The following is a 26,556-nucleotide window of genomic DNA, read 5'->3' on the forward strand; positions in this document are numbered from 1 at the left end:
GATAAGCAGTATAGATAATGGATGGATGGAGTATAGCTTTAAAAAATAAGGTGTTGTGTCTCATCCTGTCTGTGTTGTCAATTTATTGCATTTCTAAAAAAAAAAAATTCTTGATGATGATACATAATTTGTCACTCTGATTCAGTATACTTTACTAAGTCTTTCAATTGTCATCAAGATGAAAAAAAATCGTCTAGCCCTGTCTGTTTTGACAACAACAATGCCTCCAACCGGTAATCTTCTCTACACATGCAAGGTGGCTTGCTACGACCTGTTGGAAGTAATTGTACAAAACCGCTGATTCATAATGGCTTGCCAGAATCCAAACTCAAACTGCAGGAACAGATTTGCCCTTTGTGTGATATTCTGTTCAAAAATTAATCATTGGATGGGCGTATTAAGCTGGATAAAGAGCAAACCTGTTTAAATGTCTCTGTGTTTTGTTGATAAATGGCAAGTAGGCAAGAATTTCTATCAAAAGGAACCCTTGGCATGGAGGAACAGGGCCGTTTTGATTTAAGCACTGAAGGACGGTGGCCCAGTTCTGGTCTGTGGATACTAAGCTATGCTTGGAAATAAAGTGTATCCTTGAAATAGCTGCATAATGATGGAGCAGGTCTCCTTTTGGGAACAGAAAATCCCTATTCAAGGGCACAGCTGAGTGAATGGAGAGATCACTTTGTGTAGTCTTGCTTCATGCTTAGCTCTTAACTTTGAACAATGTTGGTACACTCTTAACTCTCAAGAATCTCAAAACAATACATATACCAACAGATTCTTGTGTAATTTCTTTTGTTGCTTTAACAAATATGTTATCTCTTTCTTTACTTTCATCTGATCTGGAACTATATGAATGTTGTGTCGTGTTTTTCCCATTTTTTTCCTCCCTGTCTTAATGTTCAGTCTTAGTTCTAAGTTCCCACCATATTCAATGTCTTAACATTCTCATGTAAATGCACAACACTTCTGGATCACAATGTTGTGACCCAAGCTTCTTTAAAAATTTGAAAACTAAATAGAATCAAACCAATTATTTCAATCTGCTAAGAAGGGACGTCTTGCCCAAAGCATCCCATCTGAGCCAATGTTGTCCCAGCACAAGCAGTGCAAACTGCTTCTCTGTGAACAAGTAGAGGTGTAACTTACTAGTTTGTCCAACTGAATTGTTTTCTGATGTAATCAGCCTCCCCCAGAAATGAGAAGCACTTGTGACAAACAAGAAAAAAACAGTAACAAGAGAGTAACATGAACTGCATGCCTGCAACAACAAAAAACAGAACTTTATTGTATCAATACAAAAGCATTTCCCCTCAACCTACATACAAATTATAAATGTGCTCACAGTCCAGTTTAGCACCCAATCACGGAGTCATACACAAGATACAAACACATAAACAGGCATAACAAATGAACCGAACAAATACATGTCATTTGTTCACACACAACTGATCATTTCAAACATGAAACTACATGGCCACAGTGGCTTCTGGTAGCACTTGGTTCATACAAAAGGTAAATAGTCAGGTTTGCTAGCATCGGCTATATCATATCACAATAGTTTGACAACTTGTGTAGGAATTGCTGGTCAGGCCTTTAACAGGACAAAGATAGTATATAAAAAGACAGCAGCTTTAATATGGCTGCTTTAAGATCGCAGTGGTGAAGTGAAGAATGCTGTGGGAAGGATATAGCCTCAACATCATCTGTCAGCTCTAAACAACAGAGTCAACATGGTCTACATAGATAGCATCATTTCTCTCACTGTGCAATATTCTCAAGCAGGTATTCACTGTCAGTTATTTGAGCATTTAGGTTTAGGTTTTAGTTTCCCAATTTCCTGACAATGACCCCGAATTCAAATTCAAACATTGAAAGGCTCTGGACTAACAAAATGCATAAACATTGTGAAAGATGTGCATCTCTCTAGGTACATCTGCTATATATAAGTGTGCAAAACTATATAAAAAGTAATTAGAATGAATTACATTAGAATGAAGCATACAATACTGATCAAACCAGAGTGCTATAGACACTAAGCTCCAAATGTTTATCTCTTAAAAGAATTAATGTAATTCTGAAGTTGTGTTTCACTCTTCTATACTCATACAATACAATACATACAATTGTTCCTCTACCATATAGCACAATCACATGATAATGTAAAGAGAGTGGCCTGTTTTCACAGACACACAGCTATCTTGGGAGATATTTCAACAGCTGTAAAGACAGTTTGTTAACAAACAGTTGTGGCTTCCTCAGTTGTGGAAGGAAAAATGTTGGTGTGTGTATTTACAGAATGTGCATCTTTTAGCGTGTGTGGCGGCACATCTCAGTGCACTTCTTTGGTACCCTCTTTGGTATTGTTGCTGTTGACATTGGTGAGTCTGACATTTTCTTCCTCTGAGTTCTTTCTGTCACGTACTTCTCCCTCCACATGGAAGCCAACCATCAGCTGGTAGATTATCACACCAATGATGGTCCCAAGGAATGGGGCAAAAATGGGCACCAGGAACCAGCCATTTCTGGCCCTAATGAGTGACAAAAGAAAGAGTTTATGATTCAAATTTGCTTTTACTTTGTCCTCAGGGACATTAGATAGTCAGCACTGTGAGAGTGTTGCATAGGAGTTCACAGTTAATAAAGAAAATGCATAAAAATCTGTGCACTCACGTGAAAACTTCGCTGCCCCACCCAGCCATAGCAGTGAAAAGACGTGGTCCGAGATCTCTGGCAGGATTGACAGCATAGCCTGAGTTAAAGCCCATAGACAACCCAATAACCAGAACCACAAATCCCACAGTGAAGGCCTCCAGCCCTTGGGGAATGGGGTTGTTGTATGGATCCACAATAGCCAGAATACAAACTATCAGGGCTGCTGTGCCAATGATCTGGAAAAAGTGACATAAGTAGAAAATGTGAGTGAGACACTTGAGCTGCATCATGTTTGTAAAATGAAAATTTAGTGTATATTTCAAAAGAATACCTGATCAAAGAAGCCATTGACAATGGTGAGATGTTTTCCAGGGTAGGTGGCAAAGATGCCAGCTGTGGCTTTAGGCCCAGTCACATTGAAACATCCAGGATGGTCCCACAGGGCATCTGAAGGGATACAAACGACAAAATATAACAAAAATATTTTCTGTTTAGACAGGCTGTTTAAATGATGCACTTAGACTTTGTGAACCCTAAAACATAAATATGTTCATAAATGGTGGTGACATCATTTCTTTACATTTGGCTATGTATCTGGAGTCATCTCTTACCGTAGTACATGCCGAAAATGACGGCAGCACCAAAAAATGCACCAATTGTCTGAAAGAGGAAGTACATGGGGAATTTTCTCCAGCGCTCTCTTCCGAGTAGACACAGTGCAAAGGTCACAGCAGGGTTCAGATGGCCACCTTAAAACGTACATGGTGACACTATGTCAGTACATATCATAGACCATGAACAAACACAATTTCTTACATTAGGACAAAAGTCCTCTAAATACAGACTCAGACCCCAGACTGATCATTATAAGGGACAAATCAGGTTAAAATGTGGTCCTGCAAACAATCTGCCTGTGAAATGTAATGCTCTGAAGCTGATGATTCTTATGCACTCATGATGAAAACAAATGAGTCAGCGAGAAATCTAATTGGATGATGTAATTTTCAGTAAAATTGTTTGTGTACCTGATACCTGGCCACAGACCAGGATGCCTAGCATGGCAGCAAAGCCGAAGGCAAAGTTGACAGTGAGAAACATGCCATGGGAACCACCGCTCAACACCAGCTGGGCCACAGCACCGCAGCCGAACATCTGGAGAAAGAGATTAGAACAACAAGTTTACACTAGTTCCCAATAACTTCCTGTGCACAGACAACTACTAATTTAATGATAATGATACGATGTGTGTGATTTTAAATTTAACCTCATGTGTTGGGTCAAGAAAACCAAAAGACAGACTACGCATCTTTTTTAACATGAAGAGGTTTGAGGTATGTACTCTGCACATTGTGGCACCAAATGTATTTAGTATTTCAATGCTGTATTAAAAAAAAACATGAATACCATGGATTTAGTGCTTCGTCAGTCAATCAAGGTCAAGCCAAAGAGTGAAATGAGGCAATGTGATCATTATCAGTGAAACAACCAGCCATTAAATGAGCTCTGTTGTGTTCATAAAAACAGTACTGTAGACTGCATGTACAGAAAGGTTACTGTCATGACCTTGACTTTGGGAGAAGTGTCACTGATACTGTCCAGTTGATTTATCAGGGAGAGGAAGAAAAAACTATTAAAGTTCAGTTTCCACTTTGAATGAGAGAAAAAGAGAAAACCTTAAGTTTAATTTTGGGCAAAGTTGACTGATTGTGTCTAAAGAAGCAGGTGCCATACTGTGTAATTATGTGTGTGTGTGTGTGTGTGTGTGTCCTCTCTGTATGTGCTTGATAAAAGAGGTATGTGTGGTCCGTGCTGAGGCTGCTGCTCTCTAAGCCCCCTGATGAGGATGCTTTTCAGTCAGACCACACGACACAGATGTTGAGGTTAGTTTGAGGGAACCACACTCAGAGGGACTGGCGCCTGAGTGGCATTCATCATCACTGGGCTCAGTCTGAACTCTTTTCCACCCTTGATGAGACCAGCCAGTACTGGAGAAACACTACATATATCCACCCCATGCTAAAACTGTGCGTAGCCGTTTTATTTTTGGAGTGTGGGTGGATGTCTCCCTGATGTTATGCAACAATAGACTGGTGTGATGTGAAAATAAAAATGCAAAAGTTCATGACTTTTCACTTCAAAGTTTTCCTTAATGTCAGAAGCATCAGATTGCAAATGTTGGACCATTACCTTGCACGTGCCAACTTCCCTGCTCAGATCACATTGCACGAGAAAGGTCACATTTAAATCTGATGCCAAATCTTGGAGCCACGAGTACTATTCCTAACTCTGAGGTGTTCATATTCGCCAGCATCTTCTCTCTGTTGAGGAATCTCCGCAACTCGCTGTGTTGCTGTGGTAATGTTTTAGTTGGTTAACTGCACCCCAGCGCTTCCTCAACCAGCATTCAATTGTCTGATTTAGCTGGTCATGCATCCATGCAGCTACTCACAGCTTTTAACACAGTCGGGAAGCTTATAAAAAAAAACCCAGAGCAGTCAGCCTACTGAAACACACATTTGGCAATTGTTAAAAAGCTGAAGGCAAAGAAAAAAAAAAAAAAAACGCTGGCTGGGAACCAGTCTCTAAATCACAACCTGCGTGATCTTTTCAAATTCGGGATGAAGAGCCTCAAAAGCCCTCCCCACGGCTACTCCCCAGGTCAAAGCAGAGAACAGTTGTTTGAAGTGGAAAATACTGTACGTGTTTTGAGAGTGCAATGAGGGGTTAACAAAACAGTTACAACAGGATGGCCAAATACATTGCCTGCCTAAAGGGGCCACCTTTAAGGTCACAATAGCTTGTGGCCAACGAGATAATCAGTGTTTGACTTTTTTTTTGATGTCTTCAACATTAACTGAATTCAGACATATCCTGTGTAATGATCCTAACACGTTGCCTAGAGTTACTGACACAGTGCCAAGAATGCCCAAATCTGTAAATACAAAGAGGTACACACACACACCTACACACACCCTCACACAACCGTCTCTCCGAGTCATCTTACAGTAACAGGTTATTACTAATAAGCTGTTTGCTCTGTTTAATTTGTCACTAGTAGAAAAATGTATTGATTATCTTATCTGGAGAGAGAAGATTGTCAGAAAGACAATCAGACAGAGATCTCTGTGATCTCTGATACGGGAAGTCAGATTATGTCAGGCATCTCTGTGATGTGACACCTATTGTTCTGCCATGGACGCTCCCAGTGCTGCCACTGACATGTGTCACCCTGTAAACGTCTGCACCACACCTTTCTGTCCTACCAGTAGTCACAATACATTCTAACTCACCGGACCAATAACATTTATAGAATGTTTTCAGTCTATGGCTCCAAATTTTTTTTCCATTACATATCTGTGTTCATACTAATTCACTTGAAATTCTAACTAAGCTCATGCAAATTGCTCCAGCTGTTGGAAATACGAATGATCTTTAAAATCTCTTCCACACCTTCATAAATGGCTTTGTTAATCACTGTTTAATACAGTGAGTCACTAAACTTAGCGCAGCCACACAGTGAAAGTTACAGGAGCCTATAGGTTGCCCACTAAGCTGGTTCTTGTACTTGTGTTTACAGTATTAACTGTAACTCATTTTACCCTAAGTATCAATTTTGTGCAAAGGCTTGGGTAAAGAAAATACTTCTAAGCCTCTGGCTTACTGGGCTTTTATTCTCTTTTTATTTAGTTTGTTAGGAGATAGCCCAGAGCCTGGACACATTTTAATCAGTTAACAAAAGAGCTGAACATTGTTCTGATGTTCAGATTTTATGACTGGGGCAAAGGTAGGAGACAAATCACTATTCAGTCAAATGTCCTCTTCGTCTGGTGGAATGCATCAGCCTGTGTTAAAGAGAGCTGACATAAGTAATTACTGATGTTTAATGCCTGTGATGCTGAGTTATTATTTGGCACTGACATGAACATGTTTGTTCTCAGGCACACATACACACACCTACCTCCCTGAGATGTGATGAAAGAATGTCATGAGGTTTTGTGATCCGGGATCCTGGATCCCAGTTCTAAGCAAATATTGTTGTGTGGATCGTAAATATGGTTTTGTCCACACCACCCCGCAGTCCTGAGCACTTGATACTCACCTGTCTGTTCTGAACTCAGTTTGCCAATGTAAGTAACTCTACATTTACACGCTTCAGGAGAGCAGTCATTGGCTCTGTCAAATACAAAGGGTGTCACTTCATTCACTTTGAAGTCTATGTATGGCTTATGAAATACATGCACTTTCTTTTTCAATCATTCATCACAAATGATAGAATACAAACACTGTCATATAGAGTGCAATTGATCATGTTGCAACATCAAAAGAAAATAGAAAAGCTGAATAGTGAGGGTACTTGGAGAAAAGAAAACACTCTGAGTGCAGTTATTATCACCACACAATATATTACAAAGCATGAACTTTATAACCTTTTCATTTAAAGCTTGGCAGCTATTTTAACAACTTTTTCAGCTTGAGATGATGTGATATAAGTTCCATGTGCACACACACACACACACACTTACCACAAGGATGAGGGTGCCAAGACACTCTGCCAGCGCCTGTCGAAGCAGGAGGTTTCGGATCTGGAAGAACCGGGACAGTTTGTCCAAATACACCTTCTGTCTGCCCATGTTTTCTTGCTTGAGGCTGATGAGGCTGTGAGAAGACACGCACAGTAGGTGGATACGTTTTCCTGAGTGGCTGTGAAGCTGGGAGGACCGGGTTCCTCTTATAGAGCCAAGATGGGCTTGGACTGGAGACTAGTGCCAAGCCTGAGCTCGGCCACACCTTCTGCACCACGCCTCCCTGCTTGTTACGGTGTGATTCACACTGGTTTGTTCACTGGTCCACTCTCTCCCTTTCTCTCCCTGTACACACTCACATTTACGCTCTTTACATTGCTATACCTGTGAGCTCCATCATTAACCTCACTCATTGCATACCAGCATAGCTTGTCCAAACAGACGCCACTTCTCACATTTCTTCTGATTTATTATGTATTAATTTATGTACCCAGAAGTTTGAATTTCAAAATATGTTTGGCTAATAGTTGCTTACTTGTGGGATTTTGGAAAAGGGACTTAAAATCAGGCAGCTACAAGCTGGAATTGCATTAGTATCTTGTCCTTTTGTTTTTGATTATATGCAATTAAAAATAAATTTAGTGGAAATGTTACCTTGCACCTTCACTGTGGTAAAACCTGATTCTAAGTGTTGTTTGATTTGATACTAACCTTGAACCAAACCAAATATCCCCAATGTGGATTTTCCACATTGTTGTGAGGAATTTGGTCCTCATAAGAATAGAAATAAAACACACACACATAAATGTAATCCATACCTGTTTGCAGCTCTTACTGGTTCTTTCCCACCCGTTCAGACACATCCTTCTCTTTTCCCTTTCCGTCCCTCACCTAGTTTTTTCTGACCTGTTCTTTTGTCCGCAGTCTGAAACCTCATCACCACATATTATACCTTCTTTGTCTGGTTTCAATAGAGGTGTGAGAACATTTCCACGTTTAAAAGCCCACAGCCATGCCTCTATCAGTAGGAATCAGTGCACCATTTCTTTACTCTGTTTGGAGTTCTTTTGTTTCGTTTGGGCTATTCCTATTTTACTGTGACAGTGGAGTACATGATTCAGCTTGGATCACCTTAACCTTAGACTGCAAAAATAAATTACCAAACAGCACAGCCAATCAGTCGTTCAGCCAATTATACATACAGTACGCGACATGTTTCATCACTGAAGAACCCTGAGGCGATCTGAGTCATGTCAGTCGCAGTGCCGGCGTCAACCAACCATACATGCGTCATATGAAAGTTGTGCAACTGTTTCAAAATGCAAACTTCACGAGGAAGGGAGGGATATAAGCAGATGACAGGTACATAGAAATATGAGAGTGCTGTCTCCCAAGGATGGCAACGGAGATTTGTGTGAAAACATTGTACATAATTCAAGCACAGTAAACGTAGGTACAGTAAATATTAAACATTTTATGGACTAACTGGATGGGTGTAACAGGATAATATTGACTGAAAGGTAGTGGCTCAATATGGTGGGCGTGACCACTGACCCCCCCGAGGTTCCTCCCACAGTCCAGTGACTGCAGGTCAGCTGGATTTCCCACAGATATGAACGTGAGTGCAAGGCAACTGACTTGGCATTAGTCTTTCTGACTTTCTCACCAAGTTGTTTCTCTGCCTTCTGCCCAGTGAATACCTGAACAGGTTTCAGTGCCCATGGTCAGTGAAGAGCTGGTATGGAAATATGCTTTGTTTTTTTTTGTTTTTGTTATACTGGATGAACACCTTTGGACTTGTGTCAAAATGCTAATCCTCAGCTGATAAATTTGCAGAAGCATTTGTCTTCAAAACATTGTATCCTCACCGGCCATTTTCTCCAGAGACAGATTTAGGTGCGTTTGTGCACACGTTTTACTATGTTTTTGTCTTTCTCTGTGTTTCAGTTAACCACTTTGGGCTTCCAGGAGGAATCCCATCCAGCTGACCAGGGAAGCTGCATTTTTTGGCCACATGGTTTTGAGCAACTTTTCCTGGAATAGTCTGACTCAGAAAAAAAAGACAGTAAATGCAAAAGAATAGTGTTACCCACAAACATTAGAGAAAGATAGTAACCCAACCAAAACCAAATCTCTGTCCACATTCAATAATAACAAGTTTTAATAATAAAGCTTTACTGTTTGATGGATATTGTTTTTTCATTTTCTTGTTTTTTTTTTTGTTTTTTTACTCTAAGGTTCTAAGGAAATGGCACGGATCACTGTTTTTAATGTCTGTGATTGATGGGCATATGTAGGCTGCCATGTGTCTACCAGATGTGTTTGTCTGCAGTAGGAGTGCCAGTGTGGCTGTTGTTTTCCATAAGGTGCTGGAAGTCTGGACAGGTGCAGACAGATGAGGAAAGATTGATATCCCTGAGACACACAACGCAAGTTAACACACTGCCTCCAGCCACAACGAGAGGATGTTAGCAGCACTGAAGTGAAAGGATTAATACATTCTTTCTAAAACTAGAGCAGAAAATTCTCCAGTTCATCATTTCAAATCTCCTCTTTTTTGAGCTCTTAATACAGCCCTATGGTAAACACCCCCCCCCCCCCCCCCAAAAAAAAAAAAACAAAAAAAAAAAAACAAACCTGAACTAGATAGTAGTGTTTCTGGTTTTTCAACCACTTTCAAACTTTGGTCATTGGTCATTCAACTGCAAGATATCTTAAAATTTTCTTAATGGCTCGATGTATATTTGCGGTAGAGCAATAAACTTTAAGAGATAACTGTATGTGTGGCCTGGCAAAAAGCCCCATGATATCAGTCCAAACTGTGTGACAGAAAAATCCAGCAGTCATGTCAGGTCATGATATCAATGACTAAAGCACAACCGTACTTCCCACATTTTGCAGTGTCATACGTTCAGCGGTATTGTGTTATCCTCTTGCCAAATCAGGTTCCTGGTAATTGTAAAAATCTGGTTATTGCTTGGTATTTCACTAAAAGGTGAAATACACAGAAACACAGATCATCCTGTTTTCAAGATCAAATTATATAATTTATAACACTGAATCCTGTCCATACTGCCTGGAGCCTGTCTCAAGTACATTTCCACTTTCTCTACAATTATGCTGGGCTGTAATCAGAAGAATGTTTTCTCTGTCAACAGCTGCAGAGACGCAAACACATACACATCGCACGGCAATTAAGAATTTTTATGAGCTGTAATATTCAGTGTGAGCAGTTCGTCCTCAACCAGCATACGTCATTACGAGCATGAGTGTCTAACAGTGTTGATGTGCCAAGCAGAGTGCAGATCTATATGATGGAACAGATCATCTAATTAAGTCAGTTCCCAACCTTTACCAACTCGTGCCCCACTTTAAAATCTCAAAAATGTTGTCGTACCACATCCGACCCCATAACAATACAGAGGCTAAACAATGCATTTTCAGGGCACTTTTTATTTTAATGACGACAATCGAACATTCAGGATTGAAACGAATGCAGGGGGAGCTCTATTTTTCTTTTTTGTTTGACCTAGGCTGTGGTCGGGCTGGTGAAAACTAATTGGCTTATCACAGGCGTTAATACTAGGAAAAAAACAATGTAATGAGTTTTTAATGTTTTCTTATATCATCTCATTTTTTAATTTTTTTTTTTTTTTTTTTAATAATTACATCTTTTCACCAAAATTGTCCTGTTTTGCAAATGATTTGTCAGCACCACTTATAATACCTTTGGAGTCCAAAGGTTGGGAACCACTGATCTAGTTGATGCACATACATTTTTGTTTCCTCAGGCTTAATATTGTCTGTAACAAACTGCCTCTATATTATTTTCAGGAATGAAATCTCTTACATTTCTGTGAACGAATTTTAAAACCACACTTTCTACGACTAGATTATACTGAGGACCTTTATGTTCAGAACCCAACCTTCTGGAGAAAAGTTTTCCATCACTCTTCTTCAACCACATTCTATACCTGCACTGGTCACAGCCCCCACCCCCCATGAAACTCAGATTTTATTGCCCTTTCAGTAACCTGTGGAGGCTGTGCAGCTGAAATCTTAGACGAACCTTACAGAGCACGAGAGAGAGATTGTCACGCAACAAGCAATCTCACTGTACACTGTTAACTACCATTTTTATCTGCATCTGGATCACAGATTATAACACAAAGGCCTCCTGTATGTCTATGAACATTACTTACTGTCAAGGATGTATACAAGGCAGTAAACTACATATATTATGATCATTTCTGCATTTGTCAGCCACAAACACCAAGAGCAGATGTAAACAGGAGGATGTGAACTCAAAGCTCCAGTTTACCAAATGAAAATTATAAATCCCTGTGGTTCCTGGTAAACCAGGAGAGTGTGGCAGTTCTCTGGAGCTCTGTGTAGGTCAGGAAGAGTACAGAGTGTGTTTCAGCGGAACTATTTTTAATAAGAATCCTTCCACATTACCAGTAATGGGACATTGACAATATTGCTAGAGTGAAAACAAATTAACTAATCAAGACACAAGTGTTACATTGGAATATGCAAATAACCATTCATAAAGAACAGAAATGTTTGAGCTTTTGTTCAGTGCTATATTTCAGCATTAATACAGCTTACTGTTTACTATCTAAGAATTATGATTTCGTGAGCTTCAGCTCTTTGTTCATCCCTTCTTTGTGATGATTAGGGGCCTGATGGAAATGCTAATGTCCCGATCCTCTGTCTTAGGCTGAAATCTATTTGATCAGATTTACACAACAGTGCTTACATGACTCAGTTGAGCACTTTACTGCATGCCTAGTTTTGTCTTTTTGCAGTCTGAAACTGTGTCAGAAACTGACATATCAAGAAACTGGCATGTCTCTGTTTAATGATCACATCTCTGTTCAGTTTGTGTTGCTGCTTTGGAATTAGTTTTATATGGAACTTGGCACAGGCTGCATTGCATCTCTGCATTGATGGCCATGATGAACAGTTTTTAAGTTTATGACCCTATTTAAGCTGCAGCTAATTGTTTCTTCCATTATCAACCTTATTTTCTTGATGATTAATTTGGTCGATCAAGTATCAGAGAGAAGTTGGAAATATTCCATTAAATATTCTCAGAGCTAAAGCTGTTACAGTCAAATTGCTTGCTTTGTGAAGCCAACAATCCCACTCTAAAGATATTCCATTTACTACAACAGAAAACACAGAAAAAGGAGCAAATTGTCCCATTTGAGAAGTTGGAGTCTGAAACGATTCATCTATCATTAAAATGGTTGATTAATTTTCTGCTGGTCCACCCATCAATGAAACTCATCATTTCAGCTCGATGGCAACAAACAAACACTCGTTTGCAAATGTTCATTAACACACTGATAGATAAACTGATTGGCAGGCAGGCAAATCAAAAGAGTAGATATACATTTATTGGACATGATACCACTTGACCAAAACAAATTGGCCTTCAACATCATCAGCATTAACACATATTAATGTCAACAAAATTCATTCATGTGTCCAAGTTGGGCAAAAACAAAACAAATGTATCAATAAACCTTCTCTAGTGAAAAGTGTTGGATACTAAAATGAATGTGTCCGGTCAAATTGTTGTGTTTATGTACGTGTGTCCATCTGAGTTGTCTAAAATGACCATTTTTCCGTCCTGGCTTCCACTGATTTGACTAAGCCCTCTCCCATGATCCGGAAGTCCTCGAGTATTGCCTCGACATTGGGAACTGTTTTTACTTCCTCCCCAGTCACCTCAACGCTCCGAGCAGACACCTGTGACGTCTGTGATGTGTGATGGAAAAAAAAAAAAAAAAGAAAACATAAGGTCGGCATGATCGATGTTGTCATGTGAAAATGAGCAGGATTGAGTTGACACATATTGCCATGCTTATGACAAAGCAAGCGGTTAACAAAAGATTTTCTCCTATATTATTGCTTTTTGGAGATGAGCGATTTACCTTGAAAGGCATTGAGATGAAGGCTTTTGGTTTCCACAAAACTGCAATCACTGTTCCACCATAGGGATCACAGAAGAAGAGGGCAAGGTCTCCAAATGCTTCCTAAAAAACAAATTAGATTGAGTGCTGTGAAAATTAATTACTAAGACCTATTAATTACTACCCAGATTTTCTTTCACAGAAAAACTACACATCTGTTTAAAGGGCAGCATGAGAAAAACCTGTTAGTTGTTTATGTGTACTTCCCCTACAAGCTGTTACATGAACACCTTTGTTTGATAAGCTCAGTCTAATAATCAGCTCTTGGATTGACTGCTGTGATGCATCATTACTGGTTATGTGTAGACTTGTTCATACAGTGCACATAACTTCATGGTTGCAGCAAGTCGCATATGTCCTTTCATCGCATTAATGGGAGATGGGGTGAAAGAACAGGAAGAGAGACGCAGCAAGAAAGCCAGAGATAGGACAAAGAGAGAGGTACATTCAAGTTCGCTAAATACCAACTCAAAACTGTTGCTGGGAAACATCCTTAAACATATGAGTCATGTGTATGAGAGTATGGAGAAGGTGAAGAACATTTACAAAACGTTAACTGCTGAAATAGAAAGAGTTCAGGGAAAGTCCCTCGGAAACCTACATTAAGGCTGGCATATTGTGGTTCTGTGACCAATGCAAGCACAGAATAGTGTCACTAGATATTCCTCCTCTGCAATTCTTTTTTTTTTTTTTTAATCACTATAAAGTTACTGGATTTCACAACCCAGCTGTGACTTGCCTGTGTAAACCCAACAACACCCCCCCCCCCCCCCCCCCCCCCCCCCCCCCCTCCCCTCACATCTTGTGTCGATATGGTGTTAGTGAAACCAGATTAGACTCACTCTGAGCTCTGTAAGATAGAGGGACACTGGATTGTAGTCGATGACAGGCAGGGCCCCTCCAGACTGGGCCACACTACCAGTCGTGACGCCCCTGCTGAAGTTGACAGCAGGAGGGTCTACTGCTTGGCTGAGAAGAGGAACCTGCTTGGGATTCAGGTGAATCAACACGTCGTAGACATCCAAAGGAGGGCGCATGACAACCTACACAAACACAGATGAGTGTATCACAGTGCTGTTATGTTCGCTCAGACAGTGGATCATTTATGGAGTGGAGTGGTGAATGAATAGGAGCTTTCAAGCACTTGTTACCAACCCTGACATCTTGTATCTGGCTGCCGTCCATCAGCTGATGCTCCAGGACTTTAAGACTCTCTGCAGCCACCATCACCACACGCTGCAGCATCTGAACACACAGCCAAAAGTAATCTTTGGACATTCTGAAGTGTCATATAATATAGAGACCGTCGTTGTGGTTGTATAGCCACCCAAGAACTGGAATACAATTTCCCAGAACACATCAAATATGACCAACAATTGCAGTCACGAAAAGACAGTAAAAATACAAATAACATTATATAGAGCCTTATATATAGTATAAAAAGGAGCTGCTTAGTGTGTTAGTTTCAACCGGTCTGATGAAAGCACACCCTTTTAGACCACTTGAGGGAAAGTGGTCTCAGACTTTTGTACTGCATGTTCAATTACACAACTGTTGAGCATGATAACAGCATCATAGTGGAAACACCTTGCTTCTGTGTAATTGTACAGTGTAAAATCACTGCCCTCATGCTTCTTGGTTATCGTGACTCTCTTCTTACTGAGTGATTCTCATCAAACCCATTTATTTCAGCATTTGAATCTAATGATGGATACTTTCCTCCAAGTACAACAGTTTTTTTGTATTTTGACAACTATTTGACAGATGGGCCAAATTATAACCTATGTTCACTCATCGGGATAATGTACTTTCATTTAAATGAATTTACAATAATTACATGCGCACAGCAAATTAACATTTCTGTGGCCATGGTCATGGTACTGTAGGTATTTTGTGTGTTCAGGCAGAGGCTCCTACATGTATTCGGATTCACTCCATCACAATCTGCTCTCTAGTGGTCATTCAGAGGAACTGAGATAACACACGACCAGGATCATTCACTCTCCTCATCTGTGCCCTTTTGTTTTGAACACACATTTTCAGTTGTGTGAATGTGGGCATGTGAATTCTACAAGAAACTAATATATGCAACCTGGTAAGGTAAAATGGAAATATTCCTGAACATTGCAATTAGGCATGGCGAATTAAGCCCATGATGACGTCACAGAGGACAAGGTTCCTGCTTTCCGCCACCGTTATAAGAAGAGGATGCTGGGGGAGGCTCAGAGTTAATGTTGGGCTTGTAGGGGAGAAAGGTGGGTGAGCACAGGAAGCTTATCTGGGTCAGCGACACACCATGGGAAGCTGGTGTGCGTATCTTTTCTGTACACTACTGTGTGCTGCTGGACTCTTCTACAGCCACGGTCACATCCAAACAGAGGAATACAAAACAAAACATTTACCCTTTTTCACTACGACAGAGGACAGCAATGAAAAGCAACTGGTGAGCTATACCTGATGGTCTTCACACACATAAGGAGCGCTTTCAAAGAGTTCTCTTAGAAGGCTGTTGATGTAGTTATTGATGTGAACATCTTTTCAGAAGGAAATTCTTCAGAATTCTGTTAACTGTTTCATGTTCTGGTGATATTTTAATGTTTGTTAAAGTAAAACAAAAAATGCCTGCATTTCCAGATCAATGACTTACACGAGGTTTTGGACAGACTTCAGAACAATCAATTTCCAGCTCTAAGAAAAAAGCATGGCTATCTGCCTGTGGTACGTAATGCAATTAATCTGTCTATCCGGAATTATCTCAAAATCAGTTTAGAGGAATACATTCATTATCCCACAAGGGACATTTCCTGTTCACTTACGAACAGGAAATCATTAAACATCATGTTATTTTAATACAGTTTCATATCTTTTTCAGTGTGATCCAGGGGACCTGTGTGCACTAAGGAAAGGCTCCAGGATCGGGAAACTATGTGACTGCTCTCTGCCAAGAACATGCAACTCTTTTCTACACCGTTGTTTGTGATTCTCTTTGTCTGTTTAGAATCATCTCAGAAAAAAGCAAAAAAAATAAGCTTGTGACCTATTTGATATCATGAATGCCTTTTATCTTTTCCTATTTACTGACCCATTGTAATGTAATTTTAAATTGTGCTAATCTATTAAATGTGTAGCTGTGTTAGTTGTGCACTTGTGTTCGAGTCCACTGACCTGTACGCTCGGTGCTCGCTTGGTCCACATAGATACTTTTTTGTCTTTAGGCGTAGCTATAAACATGACAGGCAGAGACTCCCTGGAGGCCATGAAGTCGTTCTTGATTTCTGTGTAGTCGGCAGCTACACGTGACAGAGAGGTGAACAACAATCAGACTTGCTGTTGAAATAGCGATACATACGAGCAGGATGTTAAAGTATGCCTGGTGTGTAAATAGAAGGAGGTCAGGAGGGCTTTGTTTGTGTGACACAGAGGGAAAAGGCGGGCGTGTGAGAGTGCTTGCCTGTGAGCTGGTTGTTGAGGTTGACTACCAGTGGGTTGTTCCTCCAGTCAAAGGAGGAGAGCAGATGAAGGAAACGGAGGAAGCCCACCTGAGGAGAACTGAGTACAGAGAATACAGAGAAATTCACTCACATGACCTACTGAAGGAATAAAGTGATGTGAACAAGATGTATATCCGCAAATGACTCAGATGAAATGGACAGATTATTTATAAGCAGAAGTGGTGGTTACCCTGGAGGAGTGAAGGGTGCAGGCTGCAGGAAAAGTGACGCCACCAGCAGGTCTGCCGAGTCCTCTGTAATGTCGTCACTGAAGAGCTGAGCAGCCAGCCAGCGTTTGACCAGGCGACACACTGCCCCAAAACATGGGTGCTCCTGCTGAAGCCTACCGACGCCAAGATGAAATGTATAAGGTGGAGCAAAATATGGGAGGAAATGGTGCATACAGGGCAAGCTAAATTACAAAGAAACAGAAAAGCCACAAAATAAAAGTGACACCAAAGAAAAGTTGGTCAAAAGTTAAAGAAAGTGTAAACGTAACCAAAAACTGTCCTTCATCGTTAAAACAGCAATGTTTAGGGCTGAAACGACAGAGTGAAGCACTGAAATCTACAACACTGCTTTCCCGAACAAACACACAGGTACTACTTTGTGTTGCTGTTTTAATTTTACCCATGTAATGTGCTGGTGAGTAGAGGCTTGTGAATGGTGGCCATCTCCAGAGCTTGAGCCTCCTCGTTGTCCCTCACAACCAGCAAGCCCTCGGCATTCACACTCTCCCTCAGCACCTGAGGCTCCCGATGATATGCCACCTGGATGCGGAACACCAAGCCACCCTGGACACATAAGGAAAGGGTGTAAATAAACAGAATACTGTTAAGTGCAAAATAAATAAATAATTTGCCAACAATTTGCTTGGACATACTACAAACTATGATTTAAAAAAAAAAAAAAAAAACTGTTTTACTTTACAATTACACAGTCAAGTTCACAGACAATTGCTTGTACACAAACTCAAAAAAATACCTTCCAGACATCCAGGTGTGTTGGGCAGGGCCTGCATGTATAATTATGGTCATTCTTGAGCAACTCTCCCAGGCGGATGTGGAAGGCAGTTCGGATATGACGGATGGCGAGGCGGTCATGAGGCCACTTTCCACTCCCCTCCATGTGACAGATCACTGCAAGAACAAGGGTTACTCATACATTGGTATACGAGTTTGTATAGATAAATGCCTGTGGTCAAGCAGCTGTAATTTTCTGGGTTTGAATACATGGACTCAGTTATTCTGTAATTTTGCCTGTTGTCACCCCAGACAGTAAAAACAAAAAGTAATAGTAGTAGTTCTACTTAAGTGTAGTTTTAAAACACATTCAAACAAGAATTACCAACTCCTTAATTAGTTGCTGGTGAAGGAAGCACTGACCTGTGATAGGGGTGATATAAGCAGGGCATGGTTTTCCTTCCTTTGGCACCAGTGATCTGGAAATTTTCTCTCTCTCAAAGAAGGAGTAGTCCAGCTTCAGTGGCAAAGGGGGAAAGACCTATGTGGGACATCTTAAATATTAGAACAGTCACAAAACCAAATTCAAAATTTACAATTGCAATACAGCTATCAATACCAGTTGCACTGACTTGGGGTTTAAAATTATGCAAAATTACTTAAACTTTACTCGTAATAATCATTGAATTAATGAGAGCAGTCCCCTGTTTAGAACAAAACGGTTTACCTGTGTGTATCTGAGTGCAGGGTGAGCTCCTTGCACTGCTGTTATGGAGAGAGGCAGACCTTCCAGCCTCCACAGTTTTCTACTCAGGTCATCGTAAGACTGAACCACCAGTAAACTCTCCTCCTCTCCAGTACTCGACACCTGAGGAGCATTACACACGTTGAACACACATTTTGCAATGAAACAACACTGATACACGCCTCTAGTAGTCTACACCATTTACACACTCACACAATAATTTCATTCATTAATAATTAACAATAATTAAATGTGTATCCTAATAGAAAGACAAAAAAAAAAACCCACAAAAATTTTAGAGAATTAAAAGTACATTAAATAGTGATGTGTTTCCATACAATAATATTCATCAACACATAAAACAAATACATTCTGTTTGTTTTAAATTAATATTATCGACATTGTTTTGAATTTGATGCATTGATGTATGACGTCTATCAAAAATAATCAACGATTTACCTCACTTCCCGTCTTGATGACGTCATCCACCATCGCCCCCACGTACCGCACACAGGATTCGGGGATATCTGCATGTCTGATGGATAATAAGTATATGAGCTTCATATTAAAACGAGGCTGCAACACAATCATACCTACACGCACCTCACTTTCACCTTCTGTCAGGGCATATGCTGAGGTGATACAGGTCACAACTTTGTTTTATTACGCAAAACACCCATTCTTGCGATGACAGTCGGCGCTAGCATTAGCTAGCTTGCTAAAGTAAAAAAAAAAAAAAAAAAAAAAAAAAAAAACACACACTCGGCTCAAACATTAACTGCACAAGACATGAAGCGTACGGGGAGAAGACGGAGCTCCGTGTGGGACTGCTTTGAACAAGTGGGGAACTTCGTCCGCTGCACCAAATGCGACGCTACGCTGAAGTACTGCGGCGGAGCCACCAGCTCCATGATGAACCACATGAGCAGGCACCATCCATCCACGGCGCCGCTAGACGAAGACGAGAAACCTGTGATTTGTACCGTTCAGTGCATCGAGGAGGAGGGCACCGCTAACTCGGACATCATGCAGGTTGCTATCATGTCACCAAACGTGAACATGACCACCAACCCCCCTGAACGAGACTATGGGGAGAGGAAGCGCCTGAAGCGGAGCTCTGTGTGGGACATTTTCATCAAAGTGGACGACGAGGTTCACTGCACTATGTGCGACACGAAACTGAAGTACAGGAGCAGCACCACCAGCATGATGTACCACATCAAAAACAAGCACCCGGACACAATGCCTAATGATGGGGTGTCACTGGCAACGCATGCAGAGGTGACTGAACTCATCTCCAGGATGATAGAGAAGGACATGCTTCCCATTAGCGTGGTTAATGGTGATGGTTTTCGTGAGCTACTTGCGTACACAGTGCATAACTATAAAATGCCATCTGCTGGTGATATCACACGCCTTATTGAAGGCCATTTCCATGAGAAGGTGGAGGAGCTTGTAGTGCAGCTAGGTAGAGTGGAGAAAGTGGCTCTCACTGCTGACTTCTGGACCGCGCTGCCATTTCAGAGGTACATTACTGTTTCCTGCTCGTTCATAACAGAAGACTGGCAGGGGAGGTCAGCTGTGCTGCAGACGCACAAGCTGTCGTCAGACAGCCACACTGGTACTGACAGCATCGCGGAGAGGCTTCTCAACACTGTGCAGACCTGGGGTGTTGCTGGGAAAGTGACTGCATGTGTTCATAACAACACACAGGACATCTTGTCAACCCATGCATGTGCCCGTGTCACCTGGGACTATGCCACTTGCTTTGCCACTACACTGCAGCTAGCAGTCAGCGATGGGCTGAGCGAGGACCTGGTCCGCATCATTGTTGCTGCTGGGAGACTAGTCAGACACTTCAGTCACAACTTGCTGGCAAGTGAGGCCTTGGCGCAGAAGCAGGTTCAGATGTGCCTGCCACAGGACAAGCTTATCCAGTCGAGCAAAGCTAGATGGGACACTATCTGCGATATGTTTGAACGGTTACTTGAGCAACGGTGGGCAATTAAAGCTGTGCTCTCCGATCGCACAATCACCAACAGACAGGAAGCCCAGACCCTTGAGATTGAAGATGATTGCTGGCAAATAATCGAGAATTTCACACCTGTGCTGGCAACGCTGAAATGGGCAACAACGGTTATATCTGCTGAAACAGAGGTGTCCATTTCAAACATCTACCCAATCACGTTCAGCCTCATTCAGACTCACCTTGTGCCAAAAGAGAATGATGTTGAACAAGTCTCTGAGTTCAAGCTGAAAGTTCAGGCGTCACTTAGAAATCACATGGAGGTAGGCATAAACCAATGCCGAATATCACTTTGTGCTTCAAGTAAAATATACTCGACTATTAGTAGAATAAGTGCTGACAAAAGGAGCAATTTTTAACCTCTTTATATAATTCCTTATTACTGTGATTTCATTTTACTGTTCGCAGGTGGACTCAAATGACCTAGCCTCCAAACCAGCTCTGATTGCCTCCATGCTGGATCCTCGTCACAAACATCTCAGCTTCCTGACGCCGACAGGGAGACTGGCTGCAAAGGTTAAACTGCACGAACTGGTTTCAAAGTTAGATGTGATAACTACTACTGTGGGCACAAAGGATGAACAGCAGGAGACCCTGGTCACACCTGATATTAGCCAGGTGGCTATGCCCTCACAATTGAGAAGTGACACCAAAAACACCATGATGTTGCTGCTGGGAGACAACTACAGTTCCTCCTATGCCACAGACTCTGAGGCACAGGTAGATTACTACTTGAGAGACATTGCTCCTTCACTGGACATAAACCCTCTTGATTGGTGGAGGGTAAATGGACCGAGATTCCCCAAACTAGCCACTCTGGCGAGACACTATTTGTGTGTACCTGGGGTCTCACTTCCATCTTTGTTGTCAGAGGCTGGGCAAGCATTTGCAACAATGCGTACAAGACTGAGCCCAGAGCATGTAGACATGATGATCTTTGTAAACAGAAATGTGTAACTCATACAACAACCATACATGATGAAGATCTACACCGACTTCCTATACAAGTAATAGAATAAGGTTACTGTAGGGCAGTGGGGAGCAAGAAGCGGTGGGTGTAAGCAGTCAATAACAGGCAGGGCTATAACAACAGCACGCACTTTCCCACTGTTGTTATGTTGCATCTGCAGGTGCTGATAATGCTTCTTTCCATCAACAAATAGTTAGAAATTCCTCCCACAACAGCTCAGCTGCGGCCAAATACATCTTAGTTAACACCTCACTCACAACATCTCACTTCACTTGACGGCAGACACTCCTGGTTTAAAATAGTGGCCAGTAAGCCAGTGATGGCATGATGTCAACAATATCTGAGTAAACACGTAGCGAATACAAATCCCTGGCATTCAACATCAAACATCAGGCATACCCAGGTCTCTACTGGAGGCTGCTAACAGTGTCTCAAAACTGCAGTCATTCATACACTTAATTTACCTTAACACAGAATTATGTTTTGTACACTGTAGTTACAAACAAGTAGATTTCTTTACAGTAGTCTACAAATCAGGATTAAAAACCATAGAGAAAAAAAAAAGAAAAACAAGAAGAAAAATCTCTGGTTTGTTCTTCTGTTAGCATCATAGCAGACTCAATTTTCAACACATTGACCAAACTAACCACTGTATAATCACCAGTATTAATGTGATGTTGTGCTGTGTCTCTCGGTGTGGTGTGCCAACATAAAATACATACAGCTGTAGCAGGTGTGCGATGATCTGTTTGGGGACCAGACGTTTTTGGCACATGCTCTCTCCATCCCACAGGACAGCCTCAGTGATGGCACCGTCCTGGAAGCGACGCAGCTCAGAGCGAGGACCCCACAGCTGACGAAACTCAGCTGCCTAGCAGAGGAACAACACCGCCGTTAATAGTGAATCATTGCACAAACGTGGTAACACATAAATGACACAGAAACAAGTCTACGAAAATGCAAATACCACCAAATGAAACACCGCACAGACACACAACATACACACAAAAGACAGACGGGTGAGGTTACCTTGGGGCTGTCTGCAGGTGGGCCTCTTTCCAGGACAGAGGCTGCCAGCTCTGGCCTTAAGAGCAGACCGAAGGAAAGAGGCGGTTGAGCTTTGTGTTTTGGAGCTTCACTGTCCACAGACCACTGTGATGAAACAAAAAGAAGTATGTTCAAGAAATTTGTTAATAGGAGCTCAGACTTTAAAAAAAAACCAAAAACAAAAAAAAAAAAAAAAAAAAAAAAAACCAGTGTGCACATTCTGCCAGTAAACTAAACAAGGCATGAACAACTGTAGCCCCTGAGTGTCAGTCTTTCCCACCTCAGGGTCAGGAGTTAGGGAGTGGGTGAGGAGGTGAATCCTTTGGCCCAGTCCTCTCTGCAGCAGTGACAGAAGAAAAGGCAGCACAGTGTGGACATAATTCCCACTGTGGTCCATCAGCTCACTGAGGAGATTCAGTTTCTTACAGCTGGATTGAAGCTTTACCAGCTCACATAATCTGGGAGATGAAAAGCACAGATCAGAAGAGCTGACAGGATGAGAAACTGAAGTTAAACAGGATGTGAAAAGAGCTCTAAAAAGAAAACGAACTCTTGTAATGACAGCTAGCTGTAGGTTGTTTTTTTCCAAAAACAAAGCTGCCTATGTAGTACACAAGATGTACCGGTTGTAATTAGTTTTTGTTACATTAGTTAATAATCAGAGCCATACTGGAATACGTGGTCACTTGTCCTTATCATGGGTTTGGGGGTCATGAGGAGACTGTGGAACCCATCCACTGTAGGGTTGTCCCAGAACTGCATTGACACAGACGCCTCATGCTGCAGCTGAGAACCGAATTGAAAATGGTCAAAACCGGTTGCTTAATCTCACCAACGAAAAATGGTCATGTTTGAACACAAACGCATTCATTTCCACAGTATCTACCTGTTTGTAGGTGCAAGCGGTCATGTCAGCACACATGTTGAGATGCCCTGAGGGGTCAATAAACACCACCTGGAAACCATTATGGAACTCTGCGAGAGATGGCTGCAAGGAAAAGAAAAAAAAAAGGGAGAGCCAGTAGGACAGTAACAGTTAATTTAGGGAGCCAAAATGTGTGAGTAAACTACATCTCCAGGTTAATGGTTTTAAATTTGAGCTAGACCACTCACTGCTGTGGAGTCTGGATCTTTGGCTAGGCTAATCCCATTCACTGTTAGGTCTGTGGATGCTGTGGGTTAGACAGAGAGGTGTGCAAGTTGTGAGATGTTCAAAACAGTGATAAGCAAGTTACTGTAAGTACAACCACTGTGTATCATTATCTCTCATACCAAAAAACCTGTGGTTTTGTTGATTTGAAAATGTTCTCACCCAGGAAGTTCAAGCTGTTTCGAAGCAGCTGATAGGCTGTCATGGTGTTACTGATTCTGTGAGTGGTCAGCAAATAGGCCAACAGCATTGAAGCAAGGAAACCATTAAAACATCCAGTGCCCTGAAAGAGCAACACAGAGGAGAGGTGAGATAAACAGTGTCAGAAATGTTAAAAAAAAAAAAAAACAGACGTAAGCTCTGTGCAACAAGTATAAGAGCCACTGTAAGCTTCCTACCTGGTCCAGCTCTCTTTGACGAAGCCAGACTTTGAGCAAAGCCACCCCATCAGCAAAAGCTGGGCACTGTGAGCTGACAGCAGAGAGAAACTGGAGGTGAGCCCTGGGCAGTAAATCCCCCAGAACAGAGCTATTATAATGTGGAGTGGGAGGCTCGCTGCTCTCTGTAACAAACAGGAAATGAAATTTGTCTTGATGAAAGTCTTGGATATACCTATGAAGTCTGAGAAAAAGTGATCAAAGGTCAAAAGAAAATTTGTAATGGATAGTATCTGAAGAACATGTCTTACCAGACTGGGAGGTCTGCAATCCAGTGTACCACTCTGTCCGGATATTATTCCTCTGGGGGTGGAAACGGCTTGGCTTGAAGAACCCAGGAGGTGGACAGGCATGAACACGCACGGTGAAGCTGGAAGTGTCTTGATGGGACACCATAACACATCTTGTGTCACAATCATTACCCAATAAGTACAAACTTTTTAATATTCACATGCAAAGAAAATGAATTGCTGCCATAATCCATATAATGAAAACCAAACACAATGGCCTTGAAGGCTGTTGGTGTGCTGTGAATGAGAAGCACCTGGAGGAGTCAGCAGCAGAACGGGTCGGAGTCGATTCCCATGGAGGCAGGAATAACGCATGGTTCCAATATCAGAGGAGGATGTGAGATACTGGGCCAGGCCAGCCAGGTAGAGAGCTCTTTTTCTCGGATACCTCTGGTTCACAGCGTCCTTTGGGTGGAGGACATCCTAATAACGGAAGGTTGAGCAGACAGACGACACCAGTGTCTCTTAGACTCCGATGTTTGTAATGTCATATATCACTCATGGCTTCAAGCAATGTATTAAAAATAAACAAAGAGGCAGGTGACTTACAGCTGGGATCGTGACAGCAAGGTCCACCATGATGCGTGGTTTGGAGCAGGTGCCCAGGGGATAGCTGCCGATCAGATCGACAGAAGCAGGAGGAGCCATGTGGAACTTGCCTTTTGTTGTTTTGGGCACCGGAAGGAAAGGGATCTTAACTGCACTAGACAGCCAAGACAGGTCACTTACCTGAACACAGAGAGATACTGAGTGAATACATTTGATTACAGGTGTGTGTGTGTGTGTGTGTGTGTGTGTGAATTTGTGGAGATCTGAATGAAAGGACTTGGGCCAGTCACAAAGCTTTTTTTCTTACAGCTAAAGTGCTACAAACCTCCACTTCTGGTGAATCTGGCACAGCCTGTAGCAGCGTGGTGACCGTCTGAATGAAGGAATCTATTTGCTGTTTCCTGCGCTCACTCAGGGTGACCTCCTTCAGCAACTCTTCCATCTGTTATTGATGACAGATCACAGACATTCACTGGGCGCGTGTGAAAGCTCATTGTTTACACGGGGAAAACAGGTTTGATTTAAGACATGACCCGTTCATTTTCCTTCTCGTCTCACGTCTCCGATGATGCTCCTCCTGTCAGCAAGTCAGAGGACTCACCTGCATTTTGAGCAGGCTGCAGTGGAACAGACTTTCTGCCTCTTTCAGCTGGTTTAGCTCCTCTACAGTAGGAGGCCTGTACAGATCATTCCGAGACAGCTTCACCGGGCGACAGACAGGCTCCCCCTCTTCAGCTTCACCGGGTTTGCTCCTCTTGGCTTTAAGAGGAGCCTCATCTTCCTCCTCCTCATGAGAGGAGTCTGAGGCAATCATCTATGGAACAACAGAATCAGAATAATTAGGGCATAGTAATTGGGTATCTTCCTACTATTTTTGTATAGGCGTCAACCCCGGTGTTTGTCACAAGAGAGCTATTACCGACTGTACACTCCGTCTCTGCAAATGTTGTCATTCATTGTGACGATGTCGCGTATTTGCAAAAGCATGTAAGCAACATCCGCGTAACAGTGAGTAAACCCGACCCGTGTGTTAAGCAGCAGGTAAACGCCAATCAACTAAAACCACGATAAAAGTCGCCAGCCTTACCTCTGCAACTGTCAACTTCTTCTTCATGTCCGATCTGCTTTCAAACCGACAGAAACTGCGATATCTCGAAAGTTTTGATCAGCACTGCTCTCCCTTCATCGCGCTCTCACATGTGCTAAAGGGTCAGTGAAACTTGCTACCAAGCAAAATAATTCCCTGATTGGCGTAGAAGCGTCGGGGGCGAGTGGTGATTGGCTGGCTGGTCGTCGAGCGTCACGTCGGGCTTCAGCAAGGTAGGTTGCATGAGCAGTCTCCCGGTGCACGCATAGGCTGCCGGAGCCGGCGTGAGGAGGGCCCGTACATGTCATGCCGTCGGGAATACGCAGTGCTCATGCATTGAATACATTTGTGTCAAAAGCAAGTGAAAAATATTTCCAAAACAAGTGAAATATGATCACATTTTATTTTATTTGTTTTTAACGCTGTTTTTCATTAAAAATCCTTTTGAGGCCTTTGCACCATTTGCATTTTATTATTGGCGTACATGTGATGCGCATACACTCATATGCCAGTTTAATGCAGTCTAACACTACAGGCCTGCAGTAAATCCTTCCTTAATGAAGGTTTTCATGTGAAAACTGAGAGGTGTTGACTCAAGTTTGCTGTTGAATTATGTTACGTTATTAGAGAGGTGTTCCTGTTG

The 26,556-nt window shown here is 41.9% G+C and overlaps 3 protein-coding genes across 3 annotated transcripts; 1 reads left to right on the forward strand and 2 right to left on the reverse strand.

The window, feature by feature from the left end:
* Positions 1 to 1,241: 1,241 nt before the first annotated feature.
* aqp3a (aquaporin 3a) lies at positions 1,242 to 7,374 on the reverse strand. Its single transcript, XM_071482666.1, has 6 exons — positions 7,176 to 7,374; positions 3,678 to 3,804; positions 3,264 to 3,401; positions 2,984 to 3,099; positions 2,671 to 2,888; positions 1,242 to 2,528 (listed from the first exon to the last, which is right to left on the reverse strand). Exons 1-6 carry the CDS (start codon positions 7,281 to 7,283, stop codon positions 2,330 to 2,332), a joined length of 906 nt encoding a protein of 301 aa, XP_071338767.1. The 5' UTR covers positions 7,284 to 7,374; the 3' UTR covers positions 1,242 to 2,329.
* Positions 7,375 to 12,558: 5,184 nt separating this feature from the next.
* On the reverse strand, positions 12,559 to 26,071 carry nol6 (nucleolar protein 6 (RNA-associated)). The gene is made up of 26 exons (XM_071482667.1): positions 25,914 to 26,071; positions 25,428 to 25,640; positions 25,152 to 25,268; positions 24,827 to 25,006; positions 24,532 to 24,700; positions 24,239 to 24,367; positions 23,949 to 24,112; positions 23,713 to 23,833; positions 23,514 to 23,572; positions 23,287 to 23,388; positions 23,071 to 23,186; positions 22,681 to 22,858; positions 22,383 to 22,505; positions 22,076 to 22,224; positions 18,817 to 18,892; positions 18,340 to 18,480; positions 18,036 to 18,153; positions 17,635 to 17,789; positions 17,281 to 17,444; positions 16,841 to 16,993; positions 16,611 to 16,708; positions 16,325 to 16,449; positions 14,315 to 14,404; positions 14,002 to 14,202; positions 13,121 to 13,222; positions 12,559 to 12,944 (listed from the first exon to the last, which is right to left on the reverse strand). The coding sequence occupies exons 1-26, from the start codon at positions 25,938 to 25,940 to the stop codon at positions 12,795 to 12,797; spliced, it is 3,420 nt and encodes a 1,139-aa protein (XP_071338768.1). The 5' UTR covers positions 25,941 to 26,071; the 3' UTR covers positions 12,559 to 12,794.
* Positions 18,855 to 21,935, forward strand: LOC139623972 (E3 SUMO-protein ligase ZBED1-like). The gene is made up of 2 exons (XM_071482668.1): positions 18,855 to 20,646; positions 20,792 to 21,935. Exons 1-2 carry the CDS (start codon positions 19,147 to 19,149, stop codon positions 21,338 to 21,340), a joined length of 2,049 nt encoding a protein of 682 aa, XP_071338769.1. The 5' UTR covers positions 18,855 to 19,146; the 3' UTR covers positions 21,341 to 21,935.
* Positions 26,072 to 26,556: the final 485 nt, after the last annotated feature.

The sequence above is a fragment of the Trachinotus anak genome, unplaced genomic scaffold (assembly GCF_046630095.1).
Source record: "Trachinotus anak isolate AG129_WGS33_773 ecotype Australia unplaced genomic scaffold, CSIRO_AGI_Tana_v1 ptg000008l, whole genome shotgun sequence".
Classification (NCBI taxonomy): Eukaryota; Metazoa; Chordata; class Actinopteri; order Carangiformes; family Carangidae; genus Trachinotus; species Trachinotus anak.

What these genes read in the sequence shown, in the direction of transcription:
- aqp3a (XM_071482666.1), bottom strand. Translation starts at nt 7,283, where the DNA reads ATGGGCAGACAGAAGGTGTATTTGGACAAACTGTCCCGGTTCTTCCAG. An exon ending in GGTCTGTGGCCAGGTATCAG is followed by an intron (nt 3,402 to 3,677) that starts GTACACAAACAA and finishes GTACGTTTTAAG; the next exon opens with GTGGCCATCTGAACCCTGCT. An exon ending in TCAATGGCTTCTTTGATCAG is followed by an intron (nt 2,889 to 2,983) that starts GTATTCTTTTGA and finishes CACTTTTTCCAG; the next exon opens with ATCATTGGCACAGCAGCCCT.
- nol6 (XM_071482667.1), bottom strand. Translation starts at nt 25,940, where the DNA reads ATGAAGAAGAAGTTGACAGTTGCAGAG. An exon ending in CCGCTTGCACCTACAAACAG is followed by an intron (nt 23,187 to 23,286) that starts GTAGATACTGTG and finishes TTCGGTTCTCAG; the next exon opens with CTGCAGCATGAGGCGTCTGT. An exon ending in TCATCTCAATGCCTTTCAAG is followed by an intron (nt 12,945 to 13,120) that starts GTAAATCGCTCA and finishes CACACATCACAG; the next exon opens with ACGTCACAGGTGTCTGCTCG.
- LOC139623972 (XM_071482668.1), top strand. Translation starts at nt 19,147, where the DNA reads ATGAAGCGTACGGGGAGAAGACGGAGCTCCGTGTGGGACTGCTTTGAA. An exon ending in CACTTAGAAATCACATGGAG is followed by an intron (nt 20,647 to 20,791) that starts GTAGGCATAAAC and finishes TACTGTTCGCAG; the next exon opens with GTGGACTCAAATGACCTAGC.